Source organism: Harmonia axyridis, chromosome 4, assembly GCF_914767665.1.
Source record: "Harmonia axyridis chromosome 4, icHarAxyr1.1, whole genome shotgun sequence".
Classification (NCBI taxonomy): domain Eukaryota; kingdom Metazoa; phylum Arthropoda; class Insecta; order Coleoptera; family Coccinellidae; genus Harmonia; species Harmonia axyridis.
In genome coordinates this window covers 8,998,905-9,025,935 of record NC_059504.1, presented here as the reverse complement: position 1 = coordinate 9,025,935, position 27,031 = coordinate 8,998,905, and the positions used below count along the sequence as shown (strand labels likewise).

General features: G+C 32.0%; 6 protein-coding genes across 7 annotated transcripts; 4 read left to right on the top strand and 2 right to left on the bottom strand.

The window, feature by feature from the left end:
• Positions 1-196: 196 nt before the first annotated feature.
• On the top strand, positions 197-1,101 carry LOC123677971. The gene is made up of 2 exons (XM_045614728.1): positions 197-540; positions 761-1,101. The coding sequence occupies exons 1-2, from the start codon at positions 308-310 to the stop codon at positions 990-992; spliced, it is 465 nt and encodes a 154-aa protein (XP_045470684.1). The 5' UTR covers positions 197-307; the 3' UTR covers positions 993-1,101.
• A 2,086-nt stretch (positions 1,102-3,187) lies between these two features.
• On the bottom strand, positions 3,188-6,221 carry LOC123677459 (heat shock protein 83). Its single transcript, XM_045613985.1, is given in 4 exon segments — positions 3,188-3,645; positions 3,647-3,791; positions 3,794-5,522; positions 6,206-6,221. Coding segments are annotated over 3 exon segments (2,151 nt in total). The 5' UTR covers positions 6,206-6,221; the 3' UTR covers positions 3,188-3,368.
• Positions 6,222-7,891: 1,670 nt separating this feature from the next.
• LOC123678190 (cleavage stimulation factor subunit 1) lies at positions 7,892-10,525 on the top strand. Its single transcript, XM_045615075.1, has 6 exons — positions 7,892-8,314; positions 8,373-8,560; positions 8,619-9,007; positions 9,090-9,328; positions 9,442-9,650; positions 10,048-10,525. Exons 1-6 carry the CDS (start codon positions 8,217-8,219, stop codon positions 10,248-10,250), a joined length of 1,326 nt encoding a protein of 441 aa, XP_045471031.1. The 5' UTR covers positions 7,892-8,216; the 3' UTR covers positions 10,251-10,525.
• A 1,973-nt stretch (positions 10,526-12,498) lies between these two features.
• Positions 12,499-13,885, top strand: LOC123678188. Its single transcript, XM_045615074.1, has 3 exons — positions 12,499-12,628; positions 13,055-13,194; positions 13,541-13,885. Exons 1-3 carry the CDS (start codon positions 12,589-12,591, stop codon positions 13,739-13,741), a joined length of 381 nt encoding a protein of 126 aa, XP_045471030.1. The 5' UTR covers positions 12,499-12,588; the 3' UTR covers positions 13,742-13,885.
• A 1,516-nt stretch (positions 13,886-15,401) lies between these two features.
• On the top strand, positions 15,402-19,292 carry LOC123677849 (zinc finger protein 385B-like). Its single transcript, XM_045614577.1, has 3 exons — positions 15,402-15,595; positions 15,665-15,845; positions 18,695-19,292. Exons 1-3 carry the CDS (start codon positions 15,509-15,511, stop codon positions 18,835-18,837), a joined length of 411 nt encoding a protein of 136 aa, XP_045470533.1. The 5' UTR covers positions 15,402-15,508; the 3' UTR covers positions 18,838-19,292.
• LOC123677847 (glycerol-3-phosphate dehydrogenase, mitochondrial) lies at positions 19,159-25,146 on the bottom strand. Of its 2 annotated transcripts, none has more exons than XM_045614576.1 (12): positions 24,978-25,146; positions 24,621-24,756; positions 23,658-24,043; positions 23,257-23,420; positions 22,786-23,079; positions 22,527-22,730; positions 22,277-22,471; positions 21,029-21,220; positions 20,761-20,970; positions 20,502-20,701; positions 20,215-20,313; positions 19,159-19,708 (listed from the first exon to the last, which is right to left on the bottom strand). In XM_045614576.1, exons 2-12 carry the CDS (start codon positions 24,720-24,722, stop codon positions 19,574-19,576), a joined length of 2,181 nt encoding a protein of 726 aa, XP_045470532.1. In that variant the 5' UTR covers positions 24,723-24,756; positions 24,978-25,146; the 3' UTR covers positions 19,159-19,573. The 2 variants fall into 2 exon arrangements, with proteins under 2 accessions (XP_045470532.1, XP_045470531.1); XM_045614575.1 differs by lacking the exon at positions 20,215-20,313 and adding an exon at positions 20,065-20,166 and having other exon boundaries at positions 24,978-25,138.
• Positions 25,147-27,031: the final 1,885 nt, after the last annotated feature.

Below are 27,031 nucleotides of genomic sequence, written 5' to 3'. Positions count from 1 at the left end.
CCTATCAAACATGAGGCTCATATCATCAACATTACAATACAACCTCATTTTCTCCATCACTTTCTTATATTTTAATAGTTTAAGCGCTACTCTAGTAATCTTGCTCCCACAGGTTCAATTCAGAAGAATTCTGGAGGCCCTGATGGGAGCTTGCTATAAGAAGAATCGATATATTTCAACATAAATGTTTCATTTCCAAGGAAACAGATTAGACATGACAGTCATACTGAATCGAGAATTTTGTTCGAGAGTTCTTTCTTACCTGTTTATTTGTTTCCAAATTGATGATTTATAAAACAGTCGCAATATGTCGAAGGTAGAGATAGCCACTTCAAAAGAAAAACTCGCTTCTCAATCAAAGGAAGTTATTAAAGATGGATCCAAATTAAAAGTTAATATTGAAACTGAACCAGCTCCGAAACCTGAAGAAGGGAAAAATATGTGGTGGAAGAAGAAAGCGCCACCGCCGAAAATGCCTTGCGAAGTCCTAACACCCAATGACAGTAGAGATCCAAGTTACACAAATTTAACATTGCCATAGTAAGTACCAAGTTACCATAGATTGAGATATTGGGAAATGGGTAGATTTAAAAATTAAATAAGGTCGATTTAAATATTATTTACAGCACACTGTTCCTTTCTTGGTATTTTGCGCCATCTAGTTACATCAACGCAAACTATCAATGTTAGGGATCATAATTTTAAATTTAGGAACTATGTATTTATTGTGTAATGCAACAAAATTATGATTTGTTTTCAGTAGAGTTATATGTCGACAACGATACCAAAAATGCTCACAGAAATATCGAAATCAATTCATTAGCGAAATTAAACGACAAGAGGCCATGCAGTTCAGGGCGCTAGATGGCATAAGGATACGAAGGGAATTTTGCGATCCTTTGATAGAGCCACTTCCTCCTGAGGATACAATCAAGCTAACTCCGAAACAACAATATAGATTAGATGAATTATTAAAGACACATTTCTATTGAATAACCGCATTGGAAGAACCTATAGAATAGGAGCAAAATAGAAAAATATTTATAGAGAATCATGTTCCCCTTCAAGTCCATTAAAAGCAGCAGCAAGGAATTTCTTTTACTTTGAAGCAACTTTCAATTCCTTAGTCCAATCATTAAGTTTCCCTGTATATAAATACTTAAGGATATCATTAGTCAATTTTGATTTTTGAGGTTTTCGCATCCACCATATTGATGGTTATGCTTTTAGTTCAAATGATAATGGTAAAATTAGTTTTCCGAAAACAACTGATTTTATCAATCGATAAAAAAAACATGTTGGAGGAAAAACTTACTACTCCTATTGAAATTTCCAACTCAAACCATATAATATCACACTACACATCAAAAATCATATTTATTAGAGTTTAGTTAAAATGCATAGAATCAAGACATTCAATCGGCCTTCTACTACCAATCTATTTCTATTGAAAATGATCAGAGTTTTCGGAAGTAGGTACTAACAAAAAGGTGGAGTCTACGGCATTTTTGAAAAGGCCTTCAAATTACCTTTGAAACAAGAAGTCACTAAACCTCTCTTCCCATTTAAAATTTTAGGGGTTGCTGTCATGACGCATACCTGGTTAATTGTAACCAGTGGCATCGCTAGCGGGTGGCCAGGGGATAGAATATATCAAAGAAAAACTAACAGACAATAATGGTCGGAAGATATAGCTGCTTGAAATAAGCACTAGCTTAAATAAAAAAATTCGTATCGAATCCACATGAAAGTTATACAGAAGGAAGTATTTTTTCCATTTCTCAACATGCATCAGCACTCCAGGCGGGGCGTGCACCCCTTCACCCTGCCTCTAAATCCGCCACTGATCTCTCTTCACCCGAAAGTAAACGACCAATTGTATAAATATGGCATTCAATAAATTTCCTTGAAAGATTTACCACTCATCTAAAAAAAAAAAATTGGGTACATAGTTATTGAAGTATTGGTCGAGAGTATTGGTACGATGGTATAGTTGAAACTTGAAAGCTAGAGTAAAAGTGTCATGGCTGCATAACTGTCTCTTTCTAATACTTTCGGATAAACCAAACCCTACCTGAATAATCTCAATAAAGGTTGATCTTCTAATAATTTATAAGAAAGGATGAACCGTTTCAGGAATTCTGGAAGTGGACAAAGCACCTTTCTTGGAGTTATTCAACTAGGATTATAATCCTAAAGTAATGAAATAACGGTTTTGCACTCTCGAAACTTTCACCTACCATCATTTAAACTGAATAATATAACTCAGTACGAATTATGATCCATAATAAAAAATGAAATCAACAGAATAATATGTTTTATTAATCAATTACTGTACGATGGATTTCTTCCAAATAGATGCGAACACATTGGGAATTTTTAAATAATCGTTTGGGATTCTTTTGTTCCAGAATTGTAAACCAACCTAGAACAAAATAGGGGGAATTTTTGAGACTTGCTCTTATTCAGATATCATCGTGGACATATTGATCAAATCTTGCATCGAGCCGTCCCTGTATTTTCGTGCATTTCAAATCTGAAGAGAACGCATACTTATTCAAGCAGTATCACGAATCCTCCCTAGATGGCGGTAAAAAACGTCTGAAATCGTTTTTCCATAAGAGGACTACCTGCAATCATAATTCTTTAAAACTTAGAATAGATTCTTAATGTTCTAAGGTTTGAACAATGCTACATGGCAGTCTTTATATAATGATTATACTATACTAGATTGATAAAAATTTATTGATACCAAACAAAATAATGAAGAGCGATATTTGTTTTGCATAAAATTTCCGAAGATTCATAACTGAAATTATAACTACTAAAGCAATAGATGCAATTCCTTCAGAAACATGGTCCGATACTATTTCAATTCTGCGTCGTGATCTTTTATGAGAAATGGCAAATTCAAATTCCCTTGCAGACTTCTCTTATAAATGTATGGACCTTCTATTCTATAGCGACAAATTTAATTCAAATCTATTTTTTGAAGTTAAATTTATGGAAGTCAAATTTCCTGATATTTTTTCATATTCATAATACAGATACAATTCAATTTATAGCAAAGAACTGTTTTCAAAACAACTTTGTATTCGAAAATTTCTTTTCAACAATAAATTAATCCGTAAGCAATACTTAAAAATGAGCAAATTGAGGGAAAATCTTAGGGAATAAAACTTCTGTATTTATTGATGTTATTTTATTCTCAATACTCTAACAGTAATCAGTACGAGTGAATCTTTGATGGAACACAGCCAAAAATTATTCTTTCAAGATAGACAATATAAAAAAATAACTTATTATAGGAATGGTGGGAACATACTAAAACACATGTTCAAATAATACATAAAAGTAGGTAATGTAGCTTAATCAACTTCTTCCATTCGTGAAGCATCTTCAGAATCACCAGCTTCGGCAGCAGGAGCTTCAGTTGAAGGTTCTTCGACTACCATAGATTCTTCTTCATCAATACCCAAACCTAACTTGATCATTCTGTAGATTCTAGAAGCATGTACTTGTGGCTCATCTAGGGTGAATCCAGAACTGAGGAGTGCAGTCTCGAATAAGAGAATTACTAAATCTTTGACAGCTTTATCGTTCTTATCAGCATCAGCCTTCTGTCTCAAGTTTTCAACGATTGGATGGTCTGGGTTGATTTCAAGGTGTTTCTTTGCAGACATGTAACCCATAGTGGCTGTATCTCTCAAAGCTTGAGCTTTCATGATACGTTCCATGTTTGCAGTCCATCCATATTGAGATGTTACAATACAACAAGGAGATTCGACTAACCTATTTGATACAACAACTTTTTCTACTTTGTTATCCAAAATACTCTTAATCACTTTGCAGAGACCTTCAAATTTAGTTTTGTCTTCCTCACGCTTCTTCTTTTCTTCTTCATCTTCAGGCAGTTCCAAACCTTCCTTAGTTACAGAAACCAAAGTTTTTCCGTCATATTCTTTAAGTTGTTGTACTACATATTCATCGATGGGTTCAGTCATGTAAACAACTTCGAATCCACGCTTCTTAACTCGTTCAACAAATACAGAGTTGGCTACCTGTTCTTTGCTTTCACCGGTAAGATAGTAGATGCTCTTTTGGTTTGCTTTCATTCGGCTAACATAATCCTTAAGAGAGCAAGCTTCATCTCCACTGGCTGAGGTATGGTAACGAAGGAATTCAGCCAGTTTAGATCTGTTGGCAGAGTCTTCATGGATACCCAGTTTGAGATTCTTTGAGAACTGTTCATAGAATTTCTTGAAGTTATCCTTGTCTTCAGTCAATTCTTCGAATAATTCCATACATTTCTTGACTAAATTCTTACGAATAACTTTGAGAATCTTGTTTTGTTGCAACATTTCTCTGGAAATGTTCAAGGGTAAATCTTCAGAGTCTACAACACCCTTGATGAAATTCAAATATTCAGGTATGAGTTCTTCGCAGTTGTCCATGATGAAAACTCTGCGGACATACAGTTTAATGTTGTTCTTACGCTTCTTGTTTTCGAAAAGATCAAATGGTACTCTACGAGGAACAAACAGGAGTGCCCTAAATTCCAGCTGACCTTCAACGCTGAAGTGTTTGACAGCCAAATGATCTTCCCAGTCGTTAGTGAGAGACTTGTAGAATTCACCATATTCTTCTTGGGAAATATCGTCAGCATTTCGGGTCCAAATGGGTTTTGTTTTGTTCAATTCCTCATCTTCAGTATATTTTTCTTTGATAGTCTTCTTCTTCTTTTTCTTTTCCTTGTCTTCTTCTTCATCTTCACCTACATCTTCAATTTTGGGCTTATCAGATTCTTCAGTTGCTTCTTCGTCTTTCTTTTCTTCTTCAGCTTCATCTTCACTCAATTCCTTCTCACGTTCCTTTTCTACCAAAAGTTTGATAGGGTAACCAATGAATTGGGAGTGCTTCTTGACGATTTCTTTGATTTTATGTTCTTCCAAGAATTCAGCTTGATCTTCTTTAATGTGGAGGACGATCTTGGTACCTCTACCAAGTGGTTCATCAGTATCAGTACGAACTGTAAAACTACCTCCAGCAGATGACTCCCAAATGTACTGCTCATCATCATTGTTCTTTGAAACAACTGTTACTTTATCAGCAACCAAATAGGCAGAGTAAAAACCTACACCAAATTGACCAATCATGCTTATGTCAGCTCCAGCCTGTAAAGCTTCCATAAAGGCTTTTGTTCCAGACTTGGCAATGGTACCCAAATTGTTGACTAAGTCAGCTTTAGTCATACCAATACCAGTATCAATAATGGTAAGTGTTCCATCGTTTTTGTTTGGAATGATTTTGATGTAAAGTTCCTTTCCGGATTCCAAACATGCTGGATTTGTAAGAGACTGGTAACGGATTTTGTCCAAAGCATCAGAAGAGTTGGAAATCAATTCTCGGAGGAATATTTCTTTGTTAGAGTAGAAGGTGTTGATAATCAAGCTCATCAACTGAGCAATTTCTGCTTGGAAGGCGAAGGTTTCAACTTCTCCATTCTGAACTTCTTCAGGCATCTGTAAAACAAAAATCTTATTAGAACACTGAAGTTGCAAAATTTCTGAGAAAGAAAATCAATAATTTAGAAGTTTGTAATGATTTGATAGATTAATTCAATACAAGGACAATAGTTGAAAACAAAAAGATTCATTTAAATAGTCACTGAAAACAGATTCCGGATAAAGTACCTCAATTTCCTATCAGAATAACGCAAATTTATTAGTTTCCGTGTTGAATTAACGTGAATCAAATTAAATATTGGAAAACAACCATTCTAATATATAGATAAAAAATATATGGTTTTTTTAAATGACATAGCACAATGACTTGCCACCACCCAACTTGAAAAAAATGAAATAAAAAACTCAATATAAATGACCTAAGTAAAACGGAAAAGCCAAAGAGATGCAACTTTCATAACGAAAATGAGGTACTGTTCAATTCGGAATATATTGTGAGAAAATAAATTAATTGTCCGTTCTTAAAAAAAAAAGCAGGAAAAATCTGTATCTAGGTACCAATTAAGAAATCGGAAAAATGGAAAATTCAAAATTCACCGGTAAATCTTCAAAAATAAGAGGAATGCTGCATGGTTATCATTATTACTTGCAGAAATGTTCATACCGGCAACCAAATTGAGAAAATGCTATATTTTTATAATTGAATTGAAAAAAATGGAAAATTCTGAGAAAATGCTTACCTTGAATGATTTCAATAGATTACACAGAGAAAACTAGCAAATATTCACTCAAAAAGAGCACTTTCCAAGAGACTTCGTTGAATAGCACTGAACTGCTCGTGTATCTGATTAATTCTGACGCGATTCGCGGTTGTTCTCGTATTTATAGCCTACGAAATTCTGGAACATTCTGGAACCTTCTAGAAGCCCATGGAATCAAATAGAACATAAACTTTATCGACCGCATGGTGTTTGTTTCCGGAAAAGAGGGCGGTAAACTTGAATTGATTGAAAAATAATGATGAAAATTTCTTGTTTTCTCACATTTTCTGAATGAACTGAATATGTCTTGGGACATGAAACATAATTTTTTATATGTTCTCTTCATTATCAGTTAAAAAAAAGTTTCAAATCGGTCTATCATCAATTTTATAACGGCCTCGAACGGGTTTCAAGAAATCCTAATAAAGTTTTAAATTCTTGTTAGAAATTCAATATATTGAGAGTGCTTATTTCCATTTTTTTATTCTCCATAAAATAATTGAAAAATACCTTTTTTTCAAGTGAAAATTAGATGGTACAGATTCTATATTCGTTTAAATTGAATCGGAGAAAACCAAAAGAGGTGACCAATAATTTTATAATCTGCAAATTATATTTTTATAATTGTAATGAATCAACATTTTTTCCTTGAAATAATTAGAAGGTTCAAGACATTTCCAATATTGAATAAGAAAACAGTTTTTTTTGTACATTTGTTGAATAAAGTCGATTTATTATTATTATTTTAATTTTTACGATTTTGCACACTATAGGTATATGCATGAAAATTATGTTTTCAAATTTGATATGGTGTATTTCCCAGATGAAGGAGGTATATAATTCATTTTATTTACCGAATTCAAAATATATTGAAGTAGTATAATATTGGAATCTTCAAAAAAAAATTAAATAGGTAGGAAAATGAAAATTATATAATTTTCATTTTCAATCAATTGAAAATAAATGTAATAATTAGTACGTGTATATTCAAGAATTCTTTAATAATTGTAATTAAAAACATGTTCAGTATATACCTAAATCAAAAATGAAAAAAGATAGATTCCCTCATTCAGTTAAATTCACTATGACTATGTATCAAAATTAGGAAAATCCAAAATGAATTTTCCAGTTTTTGCCGATAAAAATTATTTGATCTCATAATAATGAATATTAAAGTATATAGGTAGGTAGATAAAAATTGAAAAAGATAGATTTCCTCATTCAGTTGAATTCACATGAACCATTATATCAAAATTATGAAAATTCAAAATGAATTTTACAGTTTTTGCCGATAAAAATTATTTGATCTCATACCTAATAATGAATAAAAAGTATTGCATTATAGTTACTTGGAGTCCAATCTTATTTTCATTGTACAAAAATCTTTAGGGATAGATAATTTGAGGAATGGATCTTTCGGAAAATAGGTAGGTGGGCATTAAGATTAGACATATATTTAAAAAATTTCTGTTATTATTGTTCAAAACGAGAATGTTTCCAGTATGAGTACATTATAGGATTGAAATTTTCTTTTGGATTACTTAAATCACAAAGAGCAGAGCTGAAAATTGCTCGATTACCGAGAAACTTCCAAGGATAAGGAAGAAGGTTCTAGAAGCTTTCCTGAAAATTCGCGGCATTGTAATACGGTTAAAAGAAAGAGGTTAGAAATTATATTGGTAATTTTCAGAAACTTGTAATTTATATAGTGAAAATTCAAATAATCTGGAAGATTCTTGTCTTTTAAAATATATCCAGGGAAGTAACCGTTTGTCTGGATGATAATTTCAGTTGTCTTCATTTGATATTTATGCCATTATGCCAGGACCAGAGACAACAATTGTTGTTTGTGTTTGTTTATGCTTCATTTTCAATTTCAATTGTCATTTCTTGTTGATACCATTCCAATAACATAACCTCATACTTCAGTCACAGTGTACTCCAGAAACTCATTTTGAAAATAAAATAAATACTTTCACATTCTATTAAAATGACAAATAGTACCAACAATAGTCCTACAAAAGAGGATGATACTGAGGGCAAAAACTTAATGAAAAACCGTGATTATTTGTATCGGCTAATTATCAGGTAGGATATCTTTTCTTGGGGTCAATGAAATGAATTATTACACTTTCTGTTTTTTTAGTCAACTCTTTTACGATGGACACCAAGCATTAGGCACGAGTTTAACAAGTGTTGTTCAAGCTGAACCACCTTGCCCTCCAAGTGATCGATTGTTTCATATTGTTTTAGCCGGACTAGAACATGAACCAGATCGTAAGGATAGACCTCAAAATGTTGGTATTGGAAGTAATAATATCGGTCCTGGATTAGGTAAATACTTGATTTGTAACTTATACATTATAAATTTCATTGAATTATCACATTTTAGATTTGGAGTTTGAAACAGAGAGCAATGCTCCTGCACCAGAGCCAGCATTATACGAAACAGCTTATGTAACTTCTCATAAAGGAAACTGTAGAGCTGGGTGCTTTTCAAGTGACGGACAACTAATTGCTACTGGGAGTGTTGATGCAAGTATTAAAATCTTAGATGTTGATCGCATGTTGGCAAAGTCAGCCCCTGATGAAATGGACCCTTCTCGTGGTGAACAACAAGGCCATCCTGTAATTAGAACACTCTATGACCATATGGAGGAAGTTACTTGTTTAGAATTTCACCCAAAAGAGACAATCTTGGTTTCTGGATCTAAGGATAACACCATCAAAATGTTTGATATCTCCAAAGCAAGTGTAAAAAAGGCTTTTAAAACTATAACAGTAAGTGGAAGCACTTCTAAATTTTTCGAATGTATTTTTTGAAGTTTTAATTATTTCCGTCTTATTTATTTATTTTTTTCAGGAAGCTGAACCAGTTAAAGCAATATCTTTTCATCCATCAGGTGATCATCTCTTAGTTGCTACAAATCATCCTGTTGTTAGATTATACGATGTCAATACTACACAGTGTTATGTTTGTGCTTTTCCTAGTCACCAACATACCAATACTGTAACATGGGTTAAATGGTCTCCTGATGCTAGAGTATTTGCTACTTGCAGTAAGGATGGTAGTATAAAACTTTGGGATGGTGTCTCCAATAGGTAATATTGTTATGGTAACCTTTTCTTCTGTAGATGACTTTATGATTGTTTTTATACAAATAAGTCTAAGAGTGTGATCACTCGAAATTGAAGTGAAATAATACTTGTTTCAGATGTATAAACACTTTTATTAAAGCACATGATGGCTTAGAAGTGTGTTCTGTAGCATTTTCGAAGAATGGCAAATATTTATTATCAGCAGGAAAAAATTCTATCTGTAAATTATGGGAATTGACAACTAGTCGATGTCTGATTGCATACACTGGTGCGGGAACAACTGGTAAACAAGAATATGAGGCCCAATGTGTTTTCAACCACACAGGTAAATTAAAGGTTCTTTTTATTGTAGAGATGATGGAAATTTTAAAATAACTATAACGAAAGTTGATAAATGAATCTTGAATCCATCAGATGAAAATTTTGTTTTTAATGGTTTCTTTAATGTTTAATTATAAAAGCCACACACTCCAGATTAAACTATTAACTATCAGTTGATGTTTTGATCGGTTTTTTGAATACTATGGAGATACACCTGCCATTCTACATAAACAGGTTCTCCTACTATTTCAAAGACTGATCGAACTATCGGCTGCTTGAAGGTCTTTGGAAATGAATTGAAAAATCAATTTAATTCATGTATTGTTTAGACTATTGATGTTGATTTATTTATGATGATCAATTTAAAAAAAATCTTCAACTTAAATTAATTTCAATTTCAGAGGATTATGTTCTATTTCCGGATGAGGCCACTACTTCTTTATGTGCATGGAACTCGAGAAATGCTTCCAGGAAACAGTTGATGTCTTTAGGACACAATGGGGCTGTTAGACTTATCGCCCATTCTCCAACACAAGCTGCATTCCTTACGTGTTCTGATGATTTCAGAGCTAGATTTTGGTATCGCAGAACACCCACTTTATAGGGAGGGTTTAGTGATACCTATAGGTATCACTATGATATATGAGAATTAAGGGCTAGTTCCTAACTTTATTATCAGCTTGACAATCCATGAAATGCCTTGGGTATAAAACGTCATATAGAAATGATCCCTTTATGAGACTATTTCCACTTTTTATATCGTTACGAGGTTTATTTTCTATTTTGTTTGAGTTGGACCGTTATTATTTAAATTTTGACTGGAGTAAGTCAATTGTCTGTATTCTTTATAATTTTGTGAATAAAATCTATTATTTCATATATGATTTATTTTTATATTTGTATTTGTTCCAAGCGAACAGCTGAATTATGAATTTCGTTTTGCTAATAACTGAAAAAATACCCAACCGATTCAAGCGAAATCAACAAAATAGCAACATTTTGCGAGAATTGGGAAATAAAATAAAATTTTATAAAATTTTGATATATTAGAAAGTTATAAATAACATTGTGTTGAAAGTATAGCTTCATTCGGTGGGATGTCACTGACCGGGAAATTTGGTTTTCAGATTTGTATTAAGAAGACTGAATCAAAATAAATTGAAGCAAAAATCTACAGGCTAAACTTGGTCATTCTGTTTTCATGGCATTTCATTTCTCAGATCAATTTGTTAATTGATTAATGGTGAACACTACTTTTTTCACTATATTCCTCATTGCAGATTTTTGGAAGGAATCTTCTTATGGCAGTTAAGAATGAACCCACTGATTTTTTTTGCCACAAAATTTATATCACTTCGAAAATTGAAAGGTCAATTGTACCTTAATTATATTAATAATGAATTTCAAAATTTTTTCCTTAGCATGGAATTCCCAATTTTTCTAAAATATTCCTATGATCCAATTGTTATTTATCGCTTTTTGATATGATAATATTTTCATTTATTGATATTCTGAATTTTCAAATTGAAATATACAAGAACGTATAATTTTTTTTTAAGTCTAAATGGCTTGTTTTTTATATTTTCATCAGAATGTAAAAATTTTGAAATTCATCATTGAAAATAATACGAAAAGATACGATTGGTAAACCATCCAAATTTCAAAGTGGTAAAAAACAAAAACTTGAATTTCAACATCTAGGACGGGTAGTCAAAAATTCGTTTGGATTTTGAGATTTTGATTTTCTCCATGCTCCGAGGAGTATCAGTCATTCTCCGAGGGAGGTATTACTCCCCTAGGCCCTAATGCACCCACTCGAATTTAAAAGTGGTCACTGTTCATTATTTCTTATTATATTCAATATTGATTTATCATTGCTAATAATATTACCTTTGGGAAAAAATTACTTTCATTAAATCTTTTACAGTTAACTTTTTGTAATCTGTAGAATCCACAACAAAAATTAAAAAAAAATCGTCCGTTCAAAGTTTGGTTTCCACACTATTGAAACAATTTGCACGAAATTTGGTACAAAGTTTGCTATATACGTACCTCATTGATCCTTCTACTGAAAAATTCGAGGAAACAAAAAAATAAATTCATTTCTTGGAAACAACATGAAATTGATAATAGGTATGAGTGTTTATTCTTACAATTATACCTACTGCATACAACACCTCACAGTTTGAATTTTTGGGCAAATTACGACGGATAGCCATTGATGAATCCAGTGGCGTAGCAGAGATTTTGTTTTGGGCACTGAACTAAGCAATTCATAATGATGCCGATATGAAAGATGAATGAATTAATGAAACGAAAAGTCTACAAACAAAAAATTAATTACTTTCTTATCTTCATATTATGAATGAACCACTGGCTGACAGGCCAGTGGTTAATTGATGATTCATTTGGAATTGTAAACATTTTGCATATCTTTTTTCTAGATAGTTCCATAATAATAATTGTGAAATTAGTAATAGTATACTGTAATTATTGAAAGTGTTTTCGTTTCATAATGATTCAGTATATGCATATACATATACTGAATAATTATATGAAACTATAATAATTTATTGATTATTTGAACATGTTAAAATAATTAAACGAACGTTTTAAATATATGCAGTTGAAAAATATGTAATAAGTAGAATTAAAACTTTTTGTTAGTGTAAACATAAATTACTTCATAATAAAGTTGAAAATAAACAAAATCTTATCTTCTTTCTTGAATCACCAACTAATATACCTGAAAGGTAAAGATACAGTTTGTACCTAACTCAACTACTCAAAATAAAACCATTAAAGTGCCATTATAACCATCCCTGTTAATGAAATATACCAAACAGAATAGTTATAAAAGGTAAGCATTCACTGCAGCCCCTCATCAGTTCAGTCTTGTCCTTTGAAGAAGCTATAGTTCCTGTCTTCTGAAAATTCCCAAAATGTCTTTCTCAAGAAGCAAGAGGTTCAATGATAAAATTGGTGAGTACACCTATTGGTTTATATATATTAAAATTCGACTTCATCTTTAAATTAGTTACCCTCAAGAGTGATCATGTACTCCAACTATCTTTTTAATAGGTACTTTTTTAGAAAAATTCTTCGTTACTTTCGAATTATATAAGCTTTAACATCTGCAATCATTTTTTTATTAGGGCCAAATTTTAACTTGGCATAACCATTGTCGATTGAGCTTTTCTTGCACCCTTAGTTTTTACACCAAAAAACGGTGTTTCATCAACACACGAAACTCATTTTTATTCATTTTTCAAACAACAAATGTGGCGTCAACTTTCCTTCAAAATTTTTGAATTTTTTGGCTATAGTATAGCTATCAATAAGAAATTTTGGGATGTAATAATATAAAAACATTTTCAGAATGATCAATATATTTCTAACTTTTTACAGAAACAACGCCTGGACCTGGGCAATATTCAATAATTGGAGAATTTGGCAGTGATGCCAAAAAACACAAAATTCATGCTTCTCCGAGATTTCATGAAACGTGCAAACGATTAATAAAAATGAATCGAAGAATGTGCCCAGAGGTGAGTACCACAAATTTCAATCCAATAGTCATAGGTCTAATATATAAGTTCACCAAAAAAGGAGGTGCGGTGTTTTCAGTGATCTAATGATCTATATAAATATATATTTTTATATGCACAAGCCGGTTTTAGAAATTTAATTGGAGCATATATTTTTAAACTGCTTTGTCCTTTTTTGAATTTCATATACATATTATATATATTTTATATTATATTATGTTCATTTCAAAATTTTCAACAGTTCTTCAATTTATCTTGTGAAATAATCGAAAATTGTGTTTCTTTTTTGGGCATGGTCAAATTCAATTTCATTCAACTATATTCTGATATTTGTTTTTTTTTTCAGTGCACCAATGTCGATATTGCTACACATCAGTCGCCTAAAGAAGTCGTCAATCGAGACACACCTCGACATCAGAAAGTCCACCAGAACGTAACGTTCAAGAACAAGGAAAATACTGTTCCCGAATATAAGAAGGCTTTGTATTACTTCCGCTTATTCCGCAAAGTGGTGGAAGCAGAGAAAACCGAATTATCACAGAAATAAAATACCTAACTTGCAAGAAAAAAAAATGTAAATAAGTCACCAAAAAATACTGTAAATACCATAATAATATTATAAGTTATTATTTACCTTACTACCTATATATTCATTTGCATTGTATTAATTATATTTGTCAAATTTTTCTTATTAATTCAAGGCTGTAGTTTGGATTATTACATAATTTAGTAACATATTATTATTTTGTTTTCTTTCTTTGTTTTCACGCGTTTGTTCTGGGGGAACAACAGGCTATCATTTTGCCGCAATGTTTGTAGATAATTTCCAAATTTTGAACTGATAGTATGACCTCAAAAGGTACGATTACCTAAATCAGTTAAGTTCGCAAAAATTGTTTGTTGGTTCTGGTCTTAAACACTCATAAAATTTTGATTGTTAATAATTGAATACATGAAAATTATGATAGATCTGAAACTCAGAAATCAGTTTAAAACTAGCAAAGTTGATGTTCAGTCGAAATTTCATGTACCTACTTTGAGATTGAATCCAAAAATCGTCTCTGTTCTATCTCCAGAACTTTTCTCGAAAATTATATAGATTTCCCCATAACATTTCTCCTCTCCTAGTTTCGAGATGACGATACTCTAATTTTAAAGGCATACAATTAGACACAAGAGGTAGTCATTACGTACTTTTTTACATGCAATTAAGAATTTCATGTTTATTATCATTGGCGCGCATACGGATAGGTAATTTTTTTTATGAAAAAAAAGGTACGCCACTGAGATATTTGAAACAAGCAATCATTTTTGAATTCTTCGTTCATTTCGTGAAAAAAAAATCTCTTCTGCTTTTTTTTCGTATGGGGCGTCGATTTTATGCCAAAAAATAAAACATCTTAAGGTGTATTTTGCATTTATTTGATACATTATCCAGTAGGGACGTTGTCGCGAATTGAAATTCAAAAATTATTTTAAGTTTGAAATATCTCAAAGGCGTTCCATTTTTTCTTCCAAAAAAATTGATAGTTGGTAATGAATAAATGTTCACTTTTTAAAGAATACGAAGCATTTTTGAACAAAAGTTATTTCGCAAAACTGTCTTTTTTTTTAATGCTATACGTGCAGATGATCGGTTATTGTATTATTATGCTTAATGTAGAACCACTCCCTGAAGTTTGTCGCATTCATTCATTATCTAATATTTTAACCGCAAAGTTCTGGAGTTGAGAATTTTTTAAATTTTCATTTGGATTTCGATGGTTTTGAATACTGCTGCTTAATATTCCATTTAAATGTTTTCTCCACGTTGAGATTTTGTGCGTTGAAGCGTGGAATAATAAATCATAGTTAAAATTTCTGTATACTATCAGGTACTGTTTGTTTTTGGTAGGTACCTGCATTAGTTATCTAGCAACACCTTTTAGGGGATTATATTGGTCATGCTAATAGACTGTTCAACATCAATCATTAAAATCGCCATTTGTGAAATGACAAATAGTTGAAAGTGAAAATCTGATTTAAACATCTTCAGTGAAATTGATAAAGGTTGGAATTTATGATTATTTTTGTTTAGAATGAACTCCCATCAAGTGAGGACTGAATTATGCAAAAATTCTCTTTGAATATTTTTAATTTAAAATCATCCTTCTTCTTTTTCCGGACAAATTCTCTCATTTTAACCGACGTGTGAAAATGACTAACACATGCCTTTTGCGAAAAAAAAAAATGCACATGTTTTAAGTACAACATTTCATTAATCAGTAGAACGCCATAATGCTCTTAGAACTAGACTGTTAAATTAAATTTCAAAATGTCGGGGGATCTTCATACTGCCATTCAAGAAATAACAACGGAATTTAAGTCTTTTGATGATCAAGAAGACAACAATGACCAACAAGTGAGTTCTGATTTCAACGAATCCATTCGAAAAAAGGCGATATATTACACTTTTTATGATTTTTTCTAGTGCTGTTCCGGCTTGGAATGTCAACTATGTAACATTAAAGTTACAAGTATGAAAATTCTGGAGAGACATTTGAAAGGAAAAAAACATCGAATTCGTGAAGCGAAAAACGGTAGAGAATTTTTCTGTGATATCTGCGATGTTCGGGCGAACAGTGAGATTCAGCTAGATATTCACTTGAAAAGTAAGTTAACATATTTGTGCAATAACAATGGCCGCTTGAAAGTCAGTCAACATAACTCTGAAGACAATTATAAAACCTACATTTTATATGATCACTTTTTAGTGCCTTTATCTCTATCTTATTGTTGTTTATCTTTATTTTATTTAGCAACAAATCGTATGAAATTTCATATCAAAATCAAATATCATTTTCTTAGGGAGAGTATATGGAGAAATTTCTGAAATAATTCCGAAATAAACATTAGAGAAAAATAGGTTTTTCGTTTTCAAATAATGTTACAGATTATTCATTAATATTATTGTCGCTATACTTTGCAGATAAAATAGGTGTTTTGTATATTTATTTGCCTACTAGCAGAACAAAATTCAAATTATTTGTAGGTATTTTCAGTTTAAATTCACTCAGTAAGTCCCGGGCCTCAACGGTAAAAACACATTTTTGTTTTAAATTCGACTTCATTTGCTAAAATACAGGATGGCCATTTGAAAACGAAACAGACGAGATTACAGACGAAATAAAGTTTTTCGATAGAAATGCTCGGACAGGTCGATTTCTGTTTCGAGGGGGACAACTCAAGATGTAGGTTACGGACGCATAGCGCTTCAACCCTTGCTGCTACAACCTCCACCCCCAATTTTTGAATAGGGAAGATGGGGTGAGTGATACCTCAATTTAAAGGTATTTTTATACTGATTTCAGCACAGTAATTGTTTTTTCATTTTATGCATTAGTTCTCGAAATATTCATGCGTTAGTTAGTTAGGAAGGAAGCCACAGTCATGGTTGTTTTGAAGCTCAAAATGTCGATTTTTCACAAAACACTACAAGTGCCATGAAAACACCACTTCATTTTCAAATACTTAGTTAAGAATATTTCGAGAACTAATGCATAAAATGAAAAAACAATTACTGTGCTGAAATCAGTATAAAAATACCTTTCAAATGAGGTATCACCCACCCCATCTTCCCTATTCAAAATTTGGGGGTGAGGGTTGTAGTAGCAAGGGTTGAAGCGCTATGCGTCCGTAACCTACATCTTAAGTTGTCCCCCTCGAAACAGAAATCGACCTGTCCGAGCATTTCTATCGAAAAACTTTATTTCGTCTGTAATCTCGTCTGTTTCGTTTTCAAATGGCCACCCTGTATAGTAAACTTATAGAGTGATACCTGTACCCCAATTTTCAATACCTTTTCTGCAGAAAGAGTTATATTTGCCTTCATAAGAGAGCCAAATTAAAATCCCTGGGGCATTTTTGAGGTCAGATCTGGAGAATTAGTTGATTGGTCAAGTGCAAATCCTTCAATTTGACCACGGTTTTCATCGATTTATAACAAGGAGCATTGTCAATACACGAAATTCCTTTTTATCCATTTCTCAAACATCAACAAATGTGTCAATTAACCTTTTTCTTGATTAAAAAGTGATATGTCACTGGCGGTGCCATCTGTGCGTTGGTCCGGGGACTTACGTAGTGAAATGTTTCAATACGCTCTATTAGCCATTTTAGTTCACCTATCAGTGTTCGGAATCCAGAAAAACAAATTGTTATTCAAATTAGTACGTTGTCGTTGAAGAAATTGGCTTATTTTGATAAATAAGATTATTTAAGGAACGATTTTCCTATTAATTGATAGACAGAAGGCACGAGATTAATGCCAGTAAGTCCGAACTTGAAGTTCAACTAATAAAGACGGCTTTTTACAAAATCAGGGGAATGATACAGGATTCAAACTTACTGGTATCAACCTCGTCCCTTCTGTCTATCAATTAATACTAAAATTGTTCCTCAAATTCTCTTTTTTATGAAAATAAGCCAATTCCTTCAACGACAACGTACTAATTTGAATGACAATTTATTTGTTTGGATTCCGAACACTGACAGGAGAACCAAAAATGCTGTTTGATATTAATAATTCAATTGACCATATTCACCGTCGCCATATTGTTTTGCGAATATACCAACTACCCAGTGTTCCCAACGAAGAAATATTGAGTTTACTAGAAAAATCCCACAATATAAAGTTTACAAGAGAAGTCTATGTGTACCTTTTCTGTCTGCTACGCCAGATAGTCTTGTTTGGGACAATATTTCGCAAAAATTTCACCTTTTGGAAATAAAAACATTAGTGAAAGGTGGTTTTCTGAACAAATTAATTGTGGCCGAGTGTATAAATGAAGGCTTCGCTTCATTTTTGGAAATAGTCAGTGGAAGAATAGTCTCTATGGCTGATAGTATTTTTGATATTAGCAAAACAATATGGCGACGGTGAATATGGTCAATTCAATTGACCATATTCACCGTCGCCATATTGTTATGCGACAATACCAACTACCCAGTGTTCCCAACGGAGAAATATTGAGTTTACTAGAAAAATACCGCTAATATCAAAAATACTATCAGCCATAGAGATTATTATTCCACTGACCACTTCCAAAAATGGAGCGAAGCCTTCATTTATACACTCGGCCGCAGTTAATTTGTTCATAAAACCACCTTTCACTAATGTTTCTATTTCCAAAAGGTGAAATTTTTGCGAAATATTGTCCCAAACAAGCCTATCTGGCGTAGCAGACAGAAGAGTTACACATAAACTTTATATTGTGGAATTTTTCTAGTAAACTCAATATTTCTTCGTTGGGAACACTGGGTAGTTGGTATTGTCGCATAACAATATGGCGACGGTGAATATGGTCAATTCAATTATTAGTTCAAATGTCATTTGATTTAGTAGGCAAAACTCTGCAGATTTCTTGGTTTACTAGAAATACAACAGCACAAAATTCCCCTGATTTTTTATATGAGCATAATTCCAATGTTGCCAATCTAATGATCCTTCATTTTCCTCTAGGTTCTAGACATAAAGGAAATATAATGAAGAAAGAATCGACAGAATTCACGTCAGTTTCTGCTGGAACTAAAGGAATATGGTTGATTGTTATATGTTTGTTATGTCTATTTTTGAACTTGTTATTATTATTCAGAACTAGTTGATTTATTTTGATGGTAATTCTTTATTGAAAGATTTATATACAAATATATATATTTTTGTTATATATCAACATAATTGTTCATATTGATAATATATCTCACTCCAAAAATTTTTGTTTTTTTCGGTAGAATGACTAAATAAAACATATATACATAAGAACTGATGTTATATTTTTGATTGATATGTTTAGTTTATGGCTTGAAACTTGTTATTGTGCGCCAAATCAATGAGATTTTTCTGTATAAAAATTCGGTACTTTTTTGACTGAATGTATTCGATTACTTTATTTTTGCAAAACAGGATATCTCAGACAATAACAAATATCCATTTTTATCATTTAATTATAACAACTCTGTAACATACTTTAGGAAAAGTGTTAATTGTCCACTCCTTGATACAGAAGATATAAAGATAAAATTTTTGTATATGTATATATAAAAGGTCATTTCGATTGAAACTGGTTTTACTTCATTCCATTCATAATACCTATTCAACATATTTTGAGAGGCATTAGCACTTGAATCAATTTAATTAATTCGATGGAATTGCAATTCTTTATTTTGGCATTTTAATTTCTTGTTCCCTGAGGGATTTGGATTTTTGAAAGGCGCTGTTCCATCATTCTTTTTTGTTAAGCTTTTGTAATATAGATGAAAATTAAATTTATAAGTAACAATAAATATAAATATACAACAGAAATTTTCTATATACAATTAACGAATTCGTGTAGATATTTTTTTAGAGCCCACCTCCACTACGCTCAACAGATATCTTCTTCTTCAATTTCTGTCTTTCATGTTCTGCTTCTTCTAATTCAGCCATTCTTGCAAACCTCGAGTAAGTCACATGTCCGGACTTGATAGCTGACATCATCTGAATAAAATTAATATATAATTGCAGTTTTCCGTCCATTTTTAATCTTATAGTAACAGGTTAAAACTCTTTGAATTTATTAGTGAGTGCTTTCAAATTCAAACTTGATTTCGAGTCCAAAACAAAACATTTCGTTAAATCTTCAATTTAATATCTCCAAGAATAACTATGGTAGGCGAATAATTAGTTTGAAAGACATATTTGTTTTTTTTTTGTAGGCATTTGTACCACATGCGGTTTTAAACTGTTCAATGAAAAGGTGAATGTTTAGAAAAATAAAACTTTGCTTTGTTAAATAGGAAATTAAAGTGCAAAAAAAAAAAAAAACAGAAACTAGGAAACAGGCTATAGCCAACCTGCAAATATTCGTCAAGTTCGACTTGTCCGTTCATGTTTGTATCAATTTCCTTCAAGATTTCATGAAGTTGTTCACCTGTTACATTCTCCTCACCACTTTGCTAGAAAAAGATACCCAAAAAAGTTAATAGTGATAAATGAATCCTTACCTGTAAATAATCGGCTAGCTCCAGTTGCCCGTTATGCATGAGTTGGATATCACTCAATAAAGAATGGATTTCTTCCTCTGTCAATTTGATTCCTAATGACTAATATTTTTGCATGAGTTAATTTTTTTGATTTCGAATTAAACATATGATAAATTAATGAGGAAAATACAATTGAAAAACTAAATTATGAAGGCTTAAAAAATGAGAAAAACACTAATGCAATATCATATTTGGGTTCATCACAATGGCAATGGTTTTTGATTTTTTGAAATATGTACAATCTTTACCTTTAGACTTCTTCGAATATCATTTATCGATACATAGCCCTTGTGGTCTTTATCGATAATTTGGAATCGCTTAATGTAAAGCTGAATCTCTTCTTTGCTCAAATTGATTGGAATTTTGTCCCTACTGGCACGATTCACATTCTGTCCCATTTCATTTGACAAGAAATCAGTGGCTGCTGTAGTTTGCTTTTTCTTCTCAGCTGAAGAAATTATAATTCACCACCTAATACAATAATCGATTTTGTGTAAGAAATAGTACCTTCGGACCAATTGAGTTCTTCACCCATGATGTTGATAATCTGAGGCAAAGCTTCCTGTGCAGCTTGAACGTTCAAAAAGGCCAATCTGAGCCTTCTTGCAATCATATCGATAGCAGTCAAGGCATATTCTCTCACACCATACCTTATTTCAGCGTCAATGTAAGGGAATTCGGGATGCAATTTCTTACCGATAATTGGCCAACGTTGACCTGATAAGAAGAACGTAAACTGTGTAACATAAATATGAATACATAAACTCAGAATTACCTGTTAAGGCTGCTAATTTTGCAACAGAGAAAGCTCGGTCTCCATATGAATTTGATAGATGTTGGGCGACCTCACATTCTAATCCGAAATCTTGTACTAGTCTAATATACATTGTTGGTGTCCATTCGTGTGCACCTTCCATAAGAACTCCACTTGTTTGACTGTGTGGTTTCTTTGGTTTTAATTCGCATGCTGAAATTTTCATTAATGTTAGAGAATGGGGCGATAAAACTTCAAATAATATTGGTATTTTCAACTAATTATTATTGTTTTGGTTTATTTATTTCAATAATAAAATTGTCTTTCAATTCTTCATTATTGAATATTTTCTTTTACGTGTTTTGATATTTTGCAATGAAAAACAAGTGTTACTAATTAAGTTCACACTGTCAACTACTATGGTCCTTAGTTACGAAAACAACAAATAAATAGGTGATCGACAACATAAAAAAGGCACTGCAAATTTCATATTACTGGTTATTATTTTTTTTAACACAAAATGAAAAAACAATAAATATCAATATGAAAATGTAAAATTACAAAAATACTCCAAAATACTAGGACACTGTGATAAAATAGTTATTTATAATACAAGAGCAGAAGGCATTGATATTCTTCCACGAGTTCAAAATTCAAAAACGAGCCACGAAGTGGCGAGTTTTTGAATGAACGAGCGGTAGAATGAGCCTTCTGAACGAGTATTATACATTATTTTCTCTAATTAATTGCATTTTTGTTGAAATTAATGAAATATCTTGATAAATATCATTTAGTGATTTTTGCACTGAAAAATGTTGGTTGGCAGAACTGATTTCTTTAAGGCAAATTGATGAATTGACAGATAAAGCCGTGGCGGAAAGTTCGGAGTACCAACATATAATAATAAAATATAACCATGAAAACTGTGCGTTTCTGATATATTCTCGCACGATTTTGTTCTACAAGATGTGGAAGAATGAACGGAATAACCACAGAATTAGAGAAAATATTCTTTTCAGTATCATAAGAGAGAAACATGTTATCAACTTCATGGTTATTTATTGCCAAATGTCCGGGAAATAGTTTTTTTCCTTTAAAATTCATGGATTGTGTGCTTGACATGAACTATGATAGAGATATGCTGTAATTCAATTGAGAACATTCATAAATTTTTTCTCAACAAAATATATTGATAACTTTCCAGAAGTTTCAATGAAAAGACTAATAAGAATAATTTTGTGATTTGAGCAAGACGTATTATCAACTCACCCTTAATTGCAGCATCAATGGTTTCTTCCGCCATTGATCTATATGTGGTCCACTTTCCTCCAGCTATAGTAACCAAGTTAGATTTACTAACGTGGATTATATGATTTCTAGCGATTGACTGCGTATCTGCCTTGTTTGGATCAGAAACTAAGGGACGAATACCACTCCAAGCAGATAGAACATCACCTCTTCTCACTAGAAATATTAATTGAATAATAAAGTTATAAATGAATTCTAAGATTTTTTTTACCTTCAACATCAGGATTTAAGTAATTTTTAACTTCTTCTAAAATGAAAGTAATTTCATCTTCCGTTGGACTGGGGTTTCGTGTTACTTCACAAGGTAAATCAGTTGTTCCTGCTATGGTCTGTTTTTGCCATGGTAAGAAGAAAATTACCCTACCATCACTTGTTGACGGATCTAACAATCCCATTTGTTCTGGACTGTAGTAACCTAAAATCATCGATCTGGTGAAAATAAGGCCTAAAATTGATCATGATCAACTGACCTGGAAGAGTGATATGAACTCCACTGCTGGGAGCACAAATTTCAGGTACTTTAGGATCATCCATTTTCCTTATGAAATCTGTAAATGGTCCGGTAGCATTTATAACACATTTTGCTGGAATATCCCAACATTCTCCTGTCATTTCATCCTTAACACTTACTCCACAGACCACTTCTTTGTTACCTTCTTGCTTCTTAAGCAGTTTAGTCACAGATACATGATTTGTTACCGTTGCACCATGTCTGATAGCTGTTAAGGCTATAGCTAAGTTCATTCTTGCATCATCTTGTTGACCTGAAAAATTTTTAGTTAAGGAAATAACTTAAAAGTTGAGTAAATATCAAAAAATAATCAGATATCATGTTGATAGGCTCACAAAAATTTTTTAAATATGATAATGGTTATTAACAATAGTTTTTAGTTGATGCACAGTATAGAAAAATTCTTCAGGATAAATAAGTAAAAGCTTACCATCATAATAAACTAATGCTCCACAGAGAGCATCACCTCTCAACATTGGGAATAATTCTAAAGCACTTTTCTTTGATAAGAGGTATGAACTTTTTACATTCTTTAAACCAGCCACCAAATCATAGCATTTAATGCCAACCCAATAATAAGGGACTTGCCACCATCTGGAAATGAAAGTGTTTCAGAAAAATTTCAATGTAAACCTTAAAAATAAAAAAAAAACATTCATATATTATTTCTGATATTCGGAATATGATGTTTGGAAACATTATTTAACTTTTAAAATATCATTAATTTTTTTAGGAAGAAAAAGTGGTTTTGTATTGGAAATAGAACTGATGGCAATTCTACATTTTGTCAAATTTTATTATTACTTATGTCAACCAGTAAAATTCACCTACTTGTAGACTGGAAGCATTATAGGTAGAGGATGAGCTAGATGAGGTGCAGACTGCAGCATTAAAGCTCTTTCCCTAAGTGCTTCTTTCACCATTTTATACTGTTCAATATCAAACTGCATTATGGCCTTCTGTAAGTACCGTACTCCACCATGAATTAGTTTTGTGCTACGACTAGATGTTCCAGAGGCGAAATCATCTGCTTCAACAAGGGCTGTTTTTAATCCTCTGGTGGTAGCATCAAGGGCACAGCCAACCCCTGTAGCTCCACCTCCTATGACCAAAACATCAAAACTTTCTGATTTTAAGGATTTTAATAATTCATCTCTACTTGGCAATGGCTTCTTAGATCTAGGAAGAGCAATTTGTTGGGCATAGACTGTGTTCCACTGAAAATATATCAAGGTCAAAATTTTAGAATTCAAGGGAATTCAATCAAAAGGCTTTGAGTGATAGAATTTAAAATTTTCAAAATGGTATGTAAATTTCATGATCCATTAAAACATTGAAAATATAGTGTAGATGAGAGGAGTTCCTAGTATTCAAATCATTCATTCATTAAGAGATAATAAATATTGAGTATGATTCAAATGAATAATAATTGTGATATAATTCCATTTGATATTTATCTAAAGTAAATAATGATACAGGTGTGATCAGCACATGATCCAGTTTGTATGTTTTTATAGGAGTTGTTCATTACTATTTCCCAATTTCATTTTCTGCATCATTATTTTGTAAATAAAATAATTCCACTGAAATAATAAGTTTTTTATTGTATAACATATTGCTGTCAATATTAAGCCCACAATAATTTTAGATCAATACACAACATGACGAAATAACAGTACAAAATGAAAATAATTGGATCTTGAATTTTCATTTTGATTTAATAATAAAGGGATATTAAACATTATTTCCACTGAAAATTAGGTTTAATAATGGATGACCACATTTCTTACTCACTCTTCTATCGAAATCATCGTCCATAAAAAAATAAGTGGTAATTCCAGCACCTATTGCCCCTGTAGCGCAGATAACAGCGAATTTCTTGAATTTCGATGCCATTTTCGGGATTTGCACTACCTTACCGAAGGTATATCTGAAATAGAATACACAACTAGATTATTTCAAATACCTTGGAGATTAATTATATAACAATTTGCGCCTAAGTATATTATTATTAGAGCCACTAAACTGAATTGAATTCAACAAAATTAATCACAATTAACTTATGAAAGTCAATGATACTTGTAGAATTTGTAGAATAAGTTTCAAAATTTGAATTTTTATATGGAATTTGAAAATTTTTCATTGACTCACCTTGATTATAAATAGAAAAACATGTTTCAAAAAGTTAAACAATATTGGTTAGGTTTTCCCGCTGTCACTGGTCCAATGTCAGTTCAGCTGAGTATTTGTCAGCGCCTGGATCTTGGATGGTTTCTAGGATCGTTGCGCGCGAATCGCGAAATTGAAGGGTTAGCAATGAATTATCCTATATTCAGTAGCGTAACAGCACGCTGGCAAAGCTCTTGCATATTTCAGCCATCGAAGAAACACTATAATTTTTTTTTCAAGTTCTAATTGACGTATAAAAAAGTCGATGATACCTAGTTTTTTCAATTACCTTTTATTGAGAAATTTTTTAATCTCAAATGAAAGAAACAATTGACATTTCAATTTTGAATGAAATAGAAAGTTTGATGATTTCGAAATATTTAGAACATAACATAAATTGGTATCTCTGCGTGCCAGATATATGTCGCCGCGTTAGCAGTATCATTTTAATGAAAATCAAGTCTTATAGTAATAAAAGATCAACTTCATTAGACTTTCATTTTGGAATAATGTTTTACTATTTATTTGTTCAAGACAACTCAATCAAAATCGTAATCTAAATTAGCACGTATAATTTAGAATTCCTTGGGACCCCCATCCATGATGCCAGTTTTCTTGATCATATAGCGGTAATAAAACAAGATTGAAATATATTGTAAAAACACGCTTTTTGATTTAAAATTTTTTGATCTGATGTCTCTGTTGCTATACGCCAGAAACACAAATTATTCTTCATAGATGTGGTAACAACAATGTATAAAAGAAAAGGCACATTATAATCCATCATTTTTTCGAAAATTGATAGTCTGCCAAGGAAAGTCTTATATTGGCGACATAGAGGATAAAAATACGTTATTTTTGACATTTTATAGATATTCTGCAACAAACTATATTATTAGTCTGAAAAATACCCGTGAGCGTCCTCAAATTATTTTCCCTCCACCCATGTCTGAAAATTCGATTAGCATGCCCATTTTCTTATCACGTGTTGATCACAATATAAATAGATCCTTTCTTATAATAGTGATTGTGAAAGCTCTTATATTTTATCTCTACATCTACACGGTCTCGTCTGAAATTTTTATCGTTGTAAAAATTCAACTCCAATGATATTATTTCTATCTATCTAATTTTGACACTGATTGGGTCAAGGTCTCAAGGATTCGATAAGGAATTGAAAAAATGAGTCTTACTGACGTTAGAGAAATCTTTGCTTTGTCATTTCATCATCTAGTGATGATTCAAAGTGTGTTTTTAAGGTTTCTTAAGTTTTCCTTCTAGAGCGGAAATTTTCCATTAGATACATTAATTTTTTATTGATTAGAATGGGATATTGAACCTATAACTGACTAATTTCATCATCAATGCCCGGAGTCTTGACTCTGAAATGAAAGAAGGCTTCACTTTAAACTCTGAAACGTGCAGAGGGTTCATATCAAAATATATCGTTTTCCTATAGTAATTTTTTTCCTTTGTGAATTTTGATATAAACCGATAATTGATTACTATTAGTTCCTATTGTATTTTTATCAACAGATACTGATATGGTATAACCATTCATAAAAGAATTAGTACATACTTCAGAAACTCTCTAATCTGTACTTAAATTGATCATCACATAAGAGACATTCGACATTACGTCTTTCGATATGATGTTTCTAGCAGTTAGAGTTAAAAATTGTTGTTTGCAATCGAAGGATTCAAAGAAAACATGGTATGAAAAAAGCACAAATTGATTTACTATGCGCACATTCCATCGAATCGCTAGTAATTTGATGCGTAGTTGTAAAAACTCTCGTAGAACTAGTTATGTGAAGCACCTATCTTGACGCTGTGTGGTAAGCCTCGGTTGACCAGTTGGCTTTCTCCATATGCTTTATTTTATTTCCACACGCATTACTATTATTACAGCACAATCAATTAATGCGGCAGCTTATACTCTATAGACAACAATTCCAGAAATGTCAGAGTAGTTAACATGTGATGAAGCAAAAAAATTCGTCAAAATCAGTACCTACAATTTTTAGGAGATTATT